The sequence below is a fragment of the Thamnophis elegans genome, chromosome 4 (genome assembly GCF_009769535.1).
Source record: "Thamnophis elegans isolate rThaEle1 chromosome 4, rThaEle1.pri, whole genome shotgun sequence".
In the NCBI taxonomy this organism is placed as follows: Eukaryota; Metazoa; Chordata; class Lepidosauria; order Squamata; family Colubridae; genus Thamnophis; species Thamnophis elegans.
In genome coordinates this window covers 79,668,075-79,683,261 of record NC_045544.1, presented here as the reverse complement: position 1 = coordinate 79,683,261, position 15,187 = coordinate 79,668,075, and the positions used below count along the sequence as shown (strand labels likewise).

General features: G+C 36.2%; 1 protein-coding gene across 1 annotated transcript in view; it reads right to left on the bottom strand.

Annotated features, from left to right (window-relative positions):
• Nucleotides 1-15,187, bottom strand: part of GLP1R (glucagon like peptide 1 receptor) — an 83,239-nt gene that overhangs the window by 12,008 nt on the left and 56,044 nt on the right. Inside the window, exon 10 of the mRNA XM_032216051.1 lies at nt 3,470-3,530. Within this exon, the coding sequence (XP_032071942.1) occupies nt 3,470-3,530 (61 nt within the window). The remainder of the gene's footprint in view (nt 1-3,469; nt 3,531-15,187) is intronic.

Below are 15,187 nucleotides of genomic sequence, written 5' to 3'. Positions count from 1 at the left end.
AAGTTTCTGAAGTTTTGTTCTGAAAATAGCCAACTAATTATGGAAAGAACAGCTATAACTGGATTATGTAGTACACTGGGTAAGATTCAGGTTAGACACATAGCAAGGGAACTTAAATCTATGAGATCCACTTGATCATAGAACTTATTATGACTATTTGAGTCAGTATTTCTCCCTTAACTGCCTCCCATGGTTATTGTGGTAGAAATAAGGTAAACACTCATGACATTTGAACTCCCATAAAAACACACCTTAAAAAAATACAAATAGAATAGAATGACAGAGTTGTAATGGACTTTGGCGATCTTCTAGTACAACCCCCTTTTCAGGCAGGAAACCCTGTAACAATTGTTGTTCAATCTTTTCTTAAAAACTTCCAGTGTTGTAGCATTCACAACTTCCAGAGGAAAGGTGTTCCACTATCAATATCCAATAGCCACTATCAATATCCAATATTCCAGTATCAAGTTGATATTGCTGAATAAAAACAGGAATATGATTGCATATATTCTTTAAATTGATGCCAAGAATGAACTTCTATATAGAGCATGCTTCTAGGACTGGACTATGCCAAAACTAACTTTGGGGTACATCTGTTATCTCTAGGATTCAAATCAATTGAAGATATATAAGGAGTTTGTTTTATCAGTCTACCTTTAATATTACTATTTACTATTACTCTTGTATTTGCAATAAAAGCTTTTGGTAACCTAACCTATTGGACATTCATTGATGCTGATCTGTTTATTTGCTGCCACGGACAATGCATAACTTCAGGTGGTGCCTTATTGTCAATTTTATGATCGATCAAATTTGTCACTGAACAGATGAATTAAAATCGTTTATAACTGGTGAGTAAATGATAGCTAAATAAGTGAAAAATATAATACGTATTCAAACATACTCATCCTGAATTTTCTACCAAATTCATTCTAGGCGTAAATGATAAAGTAAGGGCACAAAAATATATTTATTGTGTGCACATTTATAGCATGGTTTGCTTCATCAAATGAATACCCATAGCTAAAAAAGCGTTGTATATTTTTTATAAATAAGTTTTACTAAGTCAAATGAAAGAAAAAAGAAAGTCAGTCCCTTGTTGAGACTAGCACTTTTTCTGCAGGACAATACTTTACAACAATAACAATCTGCTGTGAAGCTTTTTGCAATCCACAGGAAGCATGGCTTATTACTAGAGATGTGAGTAAACATGCTTTATCAGACTAAAGACGCTACAGAATCAGATCAAAGGTTTACAAGTTCAGTTTCCACGGTGACAATTCACTAGTATGAGTGCAGGAATAAATTGATCAGAGGCTATGAGAATTGAGATTTAATCTAAACAAGGCAGAAGCAGTGATGGTCAATAAACAAACTAGAGAATAAAAATCAACTTGGAACAAAATGCAGTAGCGAGAATGCTTTAGTGTCCACTTTTGGAATCATTATTACTCCCCATATATTTCATATCCACTGGCTTTATATTTATTTCCAAAGCCTGCCATATGTTAAATAAATATTTCCAATTCAAATAAAGCCAATTTATTGTGCAGATAGCCATGATAAATTTAGAACCAGGTTACTGGAAGAATATCCTGCAAAGGGCCTCCCTTTGCATTAGACTTGTCATTGGAGATTTATCATCATGGGGAAAATGAAGCATTATAGCCTATACTTGAATGGTGATGTATATAAACCATTTTGAGCGTATGTGGATTTTGCAGCATACAAATCAAATCAAAGTACATACAAATACATACAAGAGAGTGTAACTACAAAAGGTGAAGCTGAAAGCAATATATCTGAACCTCTGGAGAATTTTGGTGGGTGGGAGGACAGAAAGTTAATGCTATTTTTTTCATTAGGATTTAACAAGGTTTTTTTTTTAAATCAGCCACCAGTAAGGATGCTTTTTAAATGGTAGTTTTATTAATCAGATTTGTGTTGTTGTGAACTACAGGTAGTCCTCAACTTATGATCACAATTTGAGGCCAACATTTCTGTGGTTAAGCAACAGAATTGTTAAATGAATCACTGTGGTTGTTGGTTCCACCACAAAATCGCGGAGGACAAAATCGCGCTCGACGAAAGCGCGCATTTGACGTCATCACAGCGCGACGAAAACATCACGCTGTGATCGAAAAATGTAAAAATAAAGCTAAAACCTTACCCTAACCCCCCCAAACCTAACCCTAAACCTAACTCTAAACCTAACCCTTAACCTAACCCTAAATCTAACCCTAAACCTAACCGTTAACGTAACGCTAAACCTAACGCTAACCCTTAACCTAGCGCTAAACCTAACGCTAACGCTCTAAACCTAACCTAACCCTTAACCTAACCCTAACCCTAACCCTAACCCTTACCTTTATGTGAATCGGCTTGGTTTAATTTTAATTTTATTTCAATTTTTAATTTTTTTTGTCGCGCTGTGATGACGTCACATGCGTGCTTTTGTCGAGCGCGATTTTGTCCTCTGCGCTTTTGACGGGTCACGGTGGTTGTTAAGTTAGTAACGTGGTTGTAAAGTAAATCTGGCTTCCCCATAGTTTTTGCTTGTCAGAAGGGTAAAAGGTAATCACAAGACCCCAGGACACTGCAACAGACATAAATATGAACCAGTTGCCAAGCATCCAAATTTTGATCACATGACCATGGAGATGCTGCAATGGTCATAAGTCACTTTTTCAGTGCTTTCGTAACTTTGAACAGTCACTTAAAAATGGCTGTAAATAAGGACTACCTGCATGGGGTTTTTATGAGGGCTGAAAGGTGCTATATAATTGTTTCACCAAAAGCATAAATCCATTGGAAACTCACTAATAAGGCATATGTGCAATAGTCTTTCCTGAAACCAGAATCAATGACCAGAAGCTATGGATAGGCCAATCCTCGTGGCTCAACATGATTTCCACTTACAATCAGATAATGTTGTTTTGTGTGACAAATTTTATCTCTTTTCTGCAGAAAAAATAACTAGACTATAGACTAGACTAGACTATCAGTAGTGTTTGATCTCTGATTAGTGTCGTTTCAACAAAATCACAACTCTTGATCCTCAAAATATGCATTTTTCCCATCACAGAGATTAATGTCATAATTGGAAAGTTTTATTAAATGAGCCAGGCATATTGGCTGCCTCTAGAAATACAAGTTTAAAGACAGGCTGTCCAAGTGTGATGATGAGTTATGATAAAGAGCAGAATACATAAAACAGTGTACTTTTCGAGCCAGATGTATATTTAGGCATGCAGAAGTTGCTGAACAGCAAAAGCTTGTGCTTATTTGTTTGAATAAAATGTAATGAGAAGCTTTTACACTAATCAAGTGACAAGTGGAGCAAATGCACAAGATGTCAATACAATAGCCATTGCCAAAGCAATTATAACCAAGAAAAATATGCAACTTCACCCCCTTCCACAAAACACAACCTTCACATGAATTAGTTAAGAATCAGAACGGAACCAACCCCTCATCTTCATAAAGGTACTTGACAATTCCCCAGAGGATTACAAACAGCATTGGCACACCTGGGAGAAAAAAGGAAAGAAGAAATGTATAGAGAATGAGTCAATAGAAAAACAAACAGGAAGGCTTGCAATGTTGTGAAGTTTTATTCAATGCAAAACTTCCTTAGTCAAATGAGATTATAAGTGGCACTTATGCATTTACAGACTCTCTTATAATATCTGATGACCTTTAAAATGCTCTGTCCTTAAGAAAGCATTTGGGTTGAAAAGCACTTTAGTAACATCTTCAGGTATAATATAATAAGACATCATGTTAGTAGGTAGAATGAAGCCCAGAAGTGCTAGAGAGAAATGCAAACACAGACAAATCCAAAGAAATGAAGCATCACATTCCTTTAATTTCTTGGACACTTCTTGTTGGGATATGAAGTATCAGAGGATACTCAAAATATGTAATTTGTTCTAGAAAGAAGGCCATGTAGTTCTTGGCTCTTCCTCAAGGAGATATTGATCAATCTAGTGAGATGATGCTCCCTCTCCATGTTCCTGCTATCATGGACATGTGCAATTCAACAAGTTCGGATTTCTTCCTGCTTCACCTTTCTAACCTCCATTCCTATGATAAGAAAATATGGCTAATAATATACAAAGAAAAATATGCCTTCCTCCCATTGTTACTGGCTATGAATATTGAAATGTTGATATTGCTGATGAAATACTGTTTAATAAAATGCAGAAAGTCAGTAAGGAATTGCAGTTTGTTTAATGCATGCCTGTGTGGCATAGACAAGCATACATTTTCTTTTTAATCTCTCCTCATTTCCTTTAAATGCCAAAGTGCTCTCTTGCTGGAAATTTGGTAACCTTTATATAATTCAAATGTATAAAAAGTTTAAAATTAAATATAGAATTTAGGTTAGTTTTAAAATAAATTTGCTTTAAGTGTTAATTATATGTCCGTAAAGTTATTGCTATATAATGTAAATATCAGTATTCCATTGTTTGTTTTTCTTCTTATACACTGGTTTTATAATGGTTGACTTTGTATGTTTCTGTATTTTTAGTTAAAAAGTGCTCCCTCATTTATTACATGATAATTACTAATCAGTAGACTGGATAGTTTAGTACTTTCAGCTAGCCTTGCAAATTGAAGCCAAGAATAGGAACTATGAGATATCATCATTTGGTGACTGTAGATGTTAAATCATGTATTTAACATTACATTATTCACAAGTTATTAGATAGATATAAATTGGTCCAACTGATCATATAAGCAATAGGCTTGGTCACATAGTGAATCAGTCCCCACGTACATCTACAATAATGGATAACATTTATGGGTATTATTACCCATAAATATTTTTTCTTATCTTCTCAATGTTGCCACCACTTTTGGCTTTAGAATGTACTTATACTCTTCTAGTAGTACATGGTTTCTTCAAGCAACAGAGAAAAAAAACCTATTGATATTCTTTTATGTATTAAATTTATTCTGATTTTTCTATTGTTAGTAGAGTAGGCAGGCAAGTGCAAGCATAAAAATAGATTGTCTCACTAAATGTGATATAATGCCTAGCTATGGCTTAGTACTGCATGATATCCTGGGATACTCTAAACTGACCCTGTGAAATCCTGTAGCAACCTACACTTAGCTGTTATGAACTACCGTGTTTTCCAGAAAATAAGATAGGGTCTTATTTTCTTTTGACCCCTGAAATAAGTGCTTGGCCTTATTTTTGGAGAGGTCTTATTATTTTTGATCAGACTAAAATCCTGATTAAATCCAATTTATTAAAGGTTTATAAAAGCAGGGAAAAGCAAACAAACAAACAGAAGTGGGGAAACTGCATATTCTGAAGAATCATTTCAATCTTGTTCCAATAAATTTCAGTCATGGCTTTGATACTATTCCTGAATTGAACATACATTGTTGCTATATTTACCCAAATAGCAGCTATAGTCAATCAAAACTGTATGTATTCTTCTAGATCTTAACAGAAGGGAGTATTACATCTGATAAGAACTCTTGTTAGAGAGGGTTTTGCTAGAATTTAAAGAATGTGTAGATTTTTTTTTCAAGAAATAAATCAAGGATTCATGGTGGCAATATAACATTTGTGCTATATCATTTCTTAGATAACCAATAAGGAAGTTACCCACTGTAAACAGTATACCATCAAGTGGGTCAGGAAGAAAAGAGGCACTTTCATGAGTTAGAATGCAATTTAGAAGTTTAACATTTAAAAATGATATTTACACAATTAATATGTCCAACGCGATTACAGAATTAGCATCAGTGGACTTCTTGAGAATGAACATTGCATTAACTGTCTACTGAAACAAATAAATGACAATAAATACAATCCAGCTGTGGTAGTAAAAATGTTTCAGATATATCATCCAAATTCATTTATAAACCCAGGTGCATGTTTAATTCAAAGAAACACTTATTTACTATGAATGCTATCGTCTTGACTTTGAAATGAATTAAGGCTGTATTTATAATCCATAACATTTGTAAAATGAAATATGCAAACTGAAAGGGAACAAATTATATTATTGTAGAACCAACAGATGTGCAAAGCAATCATTGCTGTTACTGTAGAATTGTCGTGGCCAGAATATATCAGAAACATTTCCACTTCTGACTTTTATTTGATGTTTGAAATCCAATTATTAATCCAAATGCTAGTTGCTGTTGAACTCACTGCAGTATTCTGAGTAAATAAAAAATAATAAAGAGCTCAGATATAAGCTGCGGTGTTGCTGATAAATTTTATTGGTTCCATATGTTGAACAGTCTGGATTTGCACTGGACCATTATATATTGTATAGTTACCGCTATCTTTAAGCAATCTTTTCCCAACAGCATATGCTTCCGATAAGTTGAATGTGCAGGTCCCAAATGTCAGTCAGCACATTTGGAAGATACCACATTACAGGAAAATGTGTTTAGATGAGTTGCAACAAAGGATATAAATTGTTGACTAATGATCCAATGCAGGTTTTTTTTACCTCAAGTGATATTTTAATATCCTTTATTTTATGTTAGCTCAGATGCTTGCTTAACTGAGTTGCTGATTATTTTCAATCTTTTGTGTACCTAGGAAAATCTCTATGCACCTGTAAATTATCTTTTTTATGCTTGTTTTAAAATTATAAGAACTCATTTACCTGATGTTTTATTAACAAACAAAGTAAAAATACTACAAATGAAACATAGTGGAAGCAAATAAGTGTTTGTAGAAAGCAAAGAGAGGGCCTTAAGGGGAACAGGCAGAAACCATTACATAAGCAAAGAAGAATGAGACAATCCTTAAGCAAGAAAGCATTTGGAAGAGACTCAGGCAAATGGAATGGAGTGATCCCTTCACAAGTAGTCTGAACTTCTGAGAAAAATATTAAAATTACATAAGGTGAATTACCAAAAGGGTTTTATTTTAGTTTTATAGACAATTTAGAATTTGTTGATGCAGTGGCAGTTCAAAAGAGTATTCTAATTTTTCTGAAAGACAGTTCATTTTCAAGAATTCAACTAAGGTTCATAAAGTAGAGACATTACCAAAGAGAGTTTGGTTTTTAAATGAAAACCCAGTATTTTCACAGAGTGGTAAAATGAAATGTCATTACAGAAAAAAGCAGTAGTGGAAAAGTATAAAAAGAAATAGATTTTTTGAAAATAATCTTAATAAAGGTAGAGATTAAGAATAATTTGGGTGGAAGCAAACTTTCAAGAGAGGTTACTTTATACAACATAATAGTAAATTCAAAAAGAAGAGTCAAGGGCAAGTACTGTAATAACAGATAATGTGGCTATGCAAAGAAGTATTTCATCAATATTATTCCAATTTATATAAAGGATGAGGCATTTGCTTAGAGAAAACAATATATAAGAATATATAAGAAACAAAATTTAATGAAGATTACAGGGAAATAGAAATAGATTATGAATGGGCCCATAACAATAAAGGACATTTGTGAAGCTATTAAGAAGATTAAAACAGAAAAGGTATCTGGACCTGATGGGTTATTGGCTTTTTATTATAAATGCTTTGATTTATTAATTCCTTAGAAACCTTTAACTCAGTATTAAAAAATTGGATATGAAATAAAAAGACTGTTCTATTAAATCAGAATTACTATATGTTTTACCCTAAATATTCTTAATAGCAAAAGTGATATTGCTTGAGTAGGGCTGTTACAATCTAGAGAACAAAAGTTTTTCCTCCCTGTATTCAATAGTTTTTCCTCCCTGTATTCAGTTTATATATACTGTAGGTTGTCCTTCAGATTGAAAGAAGACATGTTATACACTTCATCTATGGACACAGAGATGGCTCTGCAAACACAGTCTGGAAGTGTAGAGTCTAACACAATTACTCCATTTTAATAACTGCTGGTGTTATTCTGTGATGCCACTCAATGTTTTCTATCAGTTTTTGATGATGACTAACTTCAAACCCAGTAGAGGCTTCAAAGGATAATTACAGCTTTTAATTCCCTTTGCTGGATGTCACAGGTTTCCTTCACAACATCTTTGAAGTGCTTGTGTGAACGACTTTAAGATATCTTCACAGTCTCTAGTACATCATAGAGCAACTGGTGAGTTATATGGTGGTCATGCATTCTAATGATTTGTCCCACACTCCATATCTGGCCTCTAATAATCAGGGACTCAATGGTGATAGACTTCACATGTTTCAAGATCTCCAGGTAGGATGGATGGAACACAGAGTGTGCATGTGAAATTTCTCCAGTTGTTTGATATGTTGCTGGTACAGAGTCTAGAACTCACATCCATATAGGAGAAAATGGACAACCACAGTTCAGTAGGCTTTCAACTTTATGTAGATACTAAGACTGTGTTGATTGAGCACTCTAGTATGCAGGTGCCCCAGAGCCTGGCAAGACTTGTTGATCTGAGAATCAATTTCTTAGTCCAAAGATCCATTGCTCAAGATGATGCTTCTTTGAAGCTGTTTACATCTGTCAGCTGGGGGGATGGGGGATAAAAATCAACAATGATTTTTAATTCTATAGGGTGAGAATTTGACACCAGCTGGTAAAGTACTTCAATCTTGTTCAGGCGGATAGTCTTGTTTTCATTATTTAATAAATATGCTGTAGCAAGAGCATACATGGAATTCTTCTGTTCCCCAGATACAAACTCTAATTCCTTTCTTGTGTATTTAAGTTCCTTATCATTTATTTCCTTTAACTTTTATTTTCTAAATTTTCTGATATTTAAATTTTATTTTTACTTCTTCATGCAATATTGCAATTAGCAATCATTATGTTGGCACACTATCTCTTTATTAAAATAGCCTTCCAAAACTTATTGTATCTGTTTTATAAAAAGTGTATCATTTTATGATGATGCATTTAAGTATCATTTAGGGGGAAATAAGCTTTTTTTATAATAATTGACCATTACTACATTATGGTCATATTGGTATAGATCCAATGTTATATTTATTACTGCATTAATTAAGGATTAAGTTACTAAAAATGATCAAATTGGGAATAACCCTGGTGTAGAATTGCTATAATACAACAGTAACCACATTATCTTTTACTGAATCACTTGTTTCACCACAACATCTGAGGACATTGGAGAGGTATAATACCCGGAAGCAGAGTTACAAAGTTAAATGCCAATATAGGAGCAGAGGACATATGAGAGTTACTATACCCGGTAGCAGAATTACTAGATTAAATACCAATAAAGAGTAACAACTGAAATGTCAGTATAGAAGCCTGTAATACTTACCATGCAGAAAAATTAAACTGGAACAATATAATTATATAATAAAGAATCTAAAGTGATTCAAATATCCAGACATATTTGTGTGATTCATATCTAAACTAAAAAGATATTTAAGATATGAGCCACAGTGCTCTGGTGCAGTGGTCCCCAACCTTTTTATCGCCGCGGACCAGTCAGCCTTTGATAATTTTACCGTGGCCCGCTGAGCGCGCGCAGGGGTGGGGGGGCATTGTTCGCGACGACACATTGATTGCGTACCTGCGCGGGGCTCTCTTCCCTGGAGCCTTTGCGCGCGGCCCAGGAGCTTTTGCGCACGGCCCAGGAGCCTTTGCGCTGCAGCGATCATGTCCCCCGGCCACTGCAGCAATCATGTCCCCCGGCCGCTGCAGCGATCATGGCCCCCGGCCGCTGCAGCGATCATGGCCCCCGGCCGCTGCAGCGATCATGGCCCTCGGCCGCTGCGCGGCCCGGTGCCAGGTACTCCACGGCCCAGCACCGGTCCGCGGACCGGGGGTTGGGGACCACTGCTCTGGTGGTTAGAATGTACTATTTCAGTTTGACCCTGACAGCCTCAAAGATTGACCCAGCCTTCCATCTTTCTGAGTTTGGTAAAATGAGGACCCATATTGTTGCGGGTAATAGGTTGACTCTATATACGAGTCTAAGTGCTATTACTATGCAATTAGCAATAGCAAAAATCACTTATTGCTTAGGATTATTAATCCATAATATAACATGAATGAGACATAATTGCCAATTTCTCTCTTTTTCTTTCTTTCCTACTGAATCACTTCTGACAACATGTAACACAGCTTAAATTCCCACTGATAGATTCTTGACTAACTAAAAAAAATCATTTAGGTGGAAAGAGATGAATTTCTTTCAACCCTTCTGACCTTTATCCATTACAATAAATGTTTTCCTTGACAACTTCAATATTCAGTTCCTTAAAGGAATCCAAACAAACCTTCATTCACCATATTAACTTAAAGGTAAAATAACTCATCAGTCACCAAAAACTTATCAATATGATGTTTTAGCAATGGGAGATATGCAAATCAACAAGCAGAAAAGCAAGACAGAAATTCAACTCTTTGTTACAGGTATGACTGTCTTCTGATACAGTGGTACTACCTCTAACTGTTGCATTACTAACGGAAATTTATGACACATTACAAGAGAAAATCATATTTTGCAAAGCTTACAGGGCAAAAGCAGCCATCTTGTACCTACAGGTGAAACTTGAAAAATTAGAATATCGTGCAAAAGTTCATTTATTTCAGTAATGCAACTTAAAAGATGAAACTAATATATGAGACAGACTCATTACATGCAAAGCAAGATAGTTCAAGCCATGATTTGTCATAATTGTGATGATTATGACTTACAGCTCATGAAAACTCCAAATCCACAATCTCAGAAAATTAGAATATTGTGAAAAGGTGCAATATTCTAGGCTCAAAGTGTCCCACTCTAATCAGCTAATTAAGCCATAACACCTGCAAAGGGTTCCTGCACCTTTAAATCTGGTTCAGTAGGAATCACAATCATGGGAAAGACTGCTGACCTGACAGTTGTGAAGAAAACCATCATTGACACCCTCCATAAGGAGGGAAAGCCTCAAAATGTAATTGCAAAAGAAGTTGAATGTTCCCAAAGTGCTATATCAAAGCACATTAATAGAAAGTTATGTGGAAGGGAAAAGTGTGGAAGAAAAAGGTGCACAAGAAGCAGGGATGACCACAGTCTGGAGTGGATTGTCAGGAAAAGACCATTCAAAAGTGTTGGGGACTTTCACAAGGAGTGGACTGAAGCTGGAGTCAGTGCATCAAGAGTTACCAGACACAGACGGATGCTGGACATGGGCTTCAAATGGGCTTCCTCTTGTCAAGCCACTCCTGAACAACAAACAACGTCAGAAGCGTCTTACCTGGGCTAAAGAAAAACAGACCTGGTCTGTTGCTCAGTGGTCCAAAGTCCTCTTTTCTGATGGGAGCAACTTTTGTATCTCATTTGGAAACCAAGGACCCAGAATATGAAGGAAGAATGGAGAGGCACACACTGCAAGATGCTTGAAGTCCAGTGTGAAGTTTCCACAGTCTGTGTTGATTTGAGGAGCCATGTCATCTGCTGGTGTTGGTCCACTGTGCTTCATTAAGTCCAGGGTCAACGCAGCAGTCTACCAGGAGATTTTGGAGCGCTTCATGCTTCCTTCCACAGACAAGCTTTATGGGGATGCTGACTTCATTTTCCAGTAGGACTTGGCCCCTGCCCACACTGCCAAAAGCACCAATACCTGGTTCAATGACCATGGGATTACTGTCCTTGATTGGCCAGCAAACTCGCCTGACCTGAACCCCATAGAGAATCTATGGGGCATTGCCAAGAGAAAGATGAGAAACATGAGATCGAACAATGCAGAAGAGCTGAAGGTCACTATTTAAGCATCTTGGTCTTCCATAACACCTCAGCAGTGCCACAGGCTGATAGCTTCCATGCCACGCCGCATTGATGCAATCATTGCTGCAAAAGGGGCCCAAACTAAGTACTGAGTACATATGCATACTAATACTTTTCATAGGTCCAATATTGTTCTATGTACAATCCTTGTTTTATTGATTGCATGTAATATTCTAATTTTCGGAGATTGTGGATTTGGGGTTTTCATGAGCTGTAAGCCATAATTATCACAATTATGACAAATCATGACTTGAACTATCTTGTTTTTTATGTAATGAGTCTATCTCATATATTAGTTTCACCTTTTAAGTTGCATTATTGAAATAAATGAACTTTTGCACGATATTCTAATTTTTCGAGTTTCACCTGTATAGAGAAAGTAATGAGAAGTTGAATAAAACAAAAGAATAGCGCACTATAAGATAGGAACATCTCCAAACCCAAAGCAATACTGAATCTTCAGTTTTGGCATTTCTAAAGGCACTCCTGAAGCTCAACTGCGCACAGATGACTCAGAGGGCACATAGGGCTTATAAATCCCATATCAGCATGGAAATGCATCCTGCTCAGCATTAGTAAGACAGAGGAACATGCAAGCAATACACAAACACTGCTCTGTGTTAGTTAGATTTATGCCAGCTCAACAGCATTAGTTTTGTATATGAAACATAGTAATCTACACACACAACATGCCTCAAAGATTTAAAAAAAACCCAGCATAATATTTAAATAACCATCAAGTATGTGATCTTTTATATTAACATTTTACTACTACTAATACTACTAATATTATTATGTGGTTAATCTTTGGTGAGATTCACAGCCTTTGGGGCTGGTTGGTAGCTCAACAACGAGTCCTAACCAAGGACCTAGGAATTGTTAGGTAAGTCGGAGGATATAAGCTGTTCCAAGTAGGGTGCTGAGCCGAGGAGCCGAGGTGGCGCAGTGTTTAGAGTGCAGTACTGCAGCCACTTCAGCTGACTGTTAGCTGCAGTTCGGCAGTTCAAATCTCACCGGCTCAAGGTTGACTCAGCCTTCCATCCTTCCGAGGTGGGTAAAATGAGGACCCAGACTGTGGGGGCAAGCCCTATGAAGCGGTATATAAGTCTGCTAACTGCTATTGGTTTTTTGTAGAATCAAAATGTTCAAATTTGATAAATTTAAAATTTCCAAATAGCAAGGTAGCCCTTTAGGTATTGCTCCAAGGGCTCCAATTACAATCGGGACAACACATGATTTCTTTTTCCACAGTCGCTCAACTTCAATTTGCAAGTCCTGGTACTTTTCTTGCTTGCTGTTTATCTTCAATATTGCATCTCCAGGTATTGCAATGTCAATGAACCATACTTTTTTCTTTTCAACTATTGTTATGTCAGGTGTGTTGTGGGCCAAGTACCTGTCAGTCTGAATTCTGAAGTCCCAACAAGATCTTGACTTTCACATTCTCTAAAACCTTTTGAACCTGATGTTCCCAGAGGTTTTTGCTGTACTCAAATCCAAACTTTTGGCACAATTCCAGTGAATGATCTTAGCTACGTGGTCATGGCGTTTGTAGGTAGTCACTTTGTAAAAATTTGCTGTACCCACTGATCAAGTGGTCGACTGTCTCATCTTTCTCATTACAGAGACGACATTTGCTGTTGGTGGTAACATGTTGAATTGTTGCCTTCATGCAGTTTGTGATAAGGCTTGTTCTTGAGCTACCAAAATAAAGCCTTCTGTTTCTTTTTTCAGTACTCCTGATCTTAACCAGTTCCAAGTTAGCTTTTGGTCAGCTTTGCCTTCAATACTTTTTCAAGTATATGGCTATATTTTTGTTTTTCCAAATTTCAGCTTGCTTCTCAATTACTTCTTTCTTATATTCAGCTTTTGACTTAGTTGTCTTTAAAAAGCCTCCTTTATTTACTTTCTTAATCATTGGTTCTTCACTTTTCTGGATGTAATCATTCAAGCTGTGGTTTTCTTCTTCCATAGTCTGTTTTACTTGTAGGAGTCCTTGATCACCCTCTGCTCTTGGTAGATATAATCGGTCAACATCACTTTTTGGGTGCAAAGCATGATTCATTGTCATAAGCTTCTTGTTTTTCTGTCTAAATTGTCCAACTCATCTGGGTCCAATCAATTATTCCTGCAGAGTATCGAATCATAAGTACAGCCCAGGTATTTATGGCTTTTATGATGTTTCCTCCACTCAATTTGGACTTTAATATCTTGCGAATTCATCGAATGTACTTGGCTGGAGTTAATTCCTTGACTTTATTATGCATTAAGTCAGAGGCCTCTAAAATCCCCAAGTACTTGTAGCCTTCTTCTGATTTTACTGCCTTCATCATTTCTTCATTCTCAAGTTCTATTCCATCATCTTCAATGATCTTGCCTGTCTTGGTTGCCATTGTTGCACATTTGTCAATTCCAAACTGCATACAATGTCTTGGCTAAATTCTTTTGTGCTTTCAATTAATATATTTAGTTCAGCTTTTGTTTTACCAAACAGCTTCAAATCATCCATGTACACCAAGTGTGAAATTTTCAGTCCTTTCTTTGCAAGTTCGTATCCATAGTTCATCTTCTTCAAAATGATTTGTCAGCGGTAGCATTGAGAGTATAAAAAGTAGGAGTGAAAGGGAATCGCCCTGGAAATGCCTAGTTTAATTTCAACTTCACCCAGTACTTCTTCATTAGCTATAAGCTTCATTTTCCAGAGGTTTCATTGACATTTCCATGAATTTTTGTATGTTGCTGATGATGCCAAAGATTTTCAGGCATTTGTTGATCCAGCTATGGGGAACTGAATAAAATGCTTCTTATAGTCTATCCAAGCCATGAACAGATTGGTGGTCTTTTCTTTGAATTCTTAGGATTCAATCAGCAGTTGAATTCTTTAGGATTCAATCAGCAGTGGTCCTTTGTTCCTCTTGAATTTTTGCAGCATCCTTTCGTTCTACAGGAAGCAAATCATTTCTTTCCAAGTATCCGTAAATTTGGTTTGCAATGATACCAGTAATGAGCTTGTATATTGTTGGCAAACAGGTTGATTGGCCTAGAGTTTCCAGGATCCTTTCTCTTTTTCTTTATCTTTTTGGATCAAAAATGTCCTTCCAGTTCTCATCCATTCATCATTTCAGGTGTTTTAAAAATCTGGTTCATTTGTGTGCCATCTTTTGTGCACACTTGTAAGTGCCTTTAACCAGAAGCCATGTAACTCATCTGGTCCAGGTGCACTCCAGTTCTTCACTTTCTTAACTGTCTTTGCACCATTTCTTTTGTTATTTTCACATCTTCCATTTTATGCACTTTAATAGAATCCTCAATCTGTTTGATCCATTTTGCATTTCTGTTGTGCTTCTTGTTGTTTTCCCACAATTCTTCCAGAATTTCAGAGCTTCTCTTTATCAGGTTTTTCATTTGTTGTTACTCCATCTCCACTTTCTAAGTCTTATAAAACTGATGCTGATTTGCTCTGAACTGTGAGTTTTCCTTGAATTGAGTA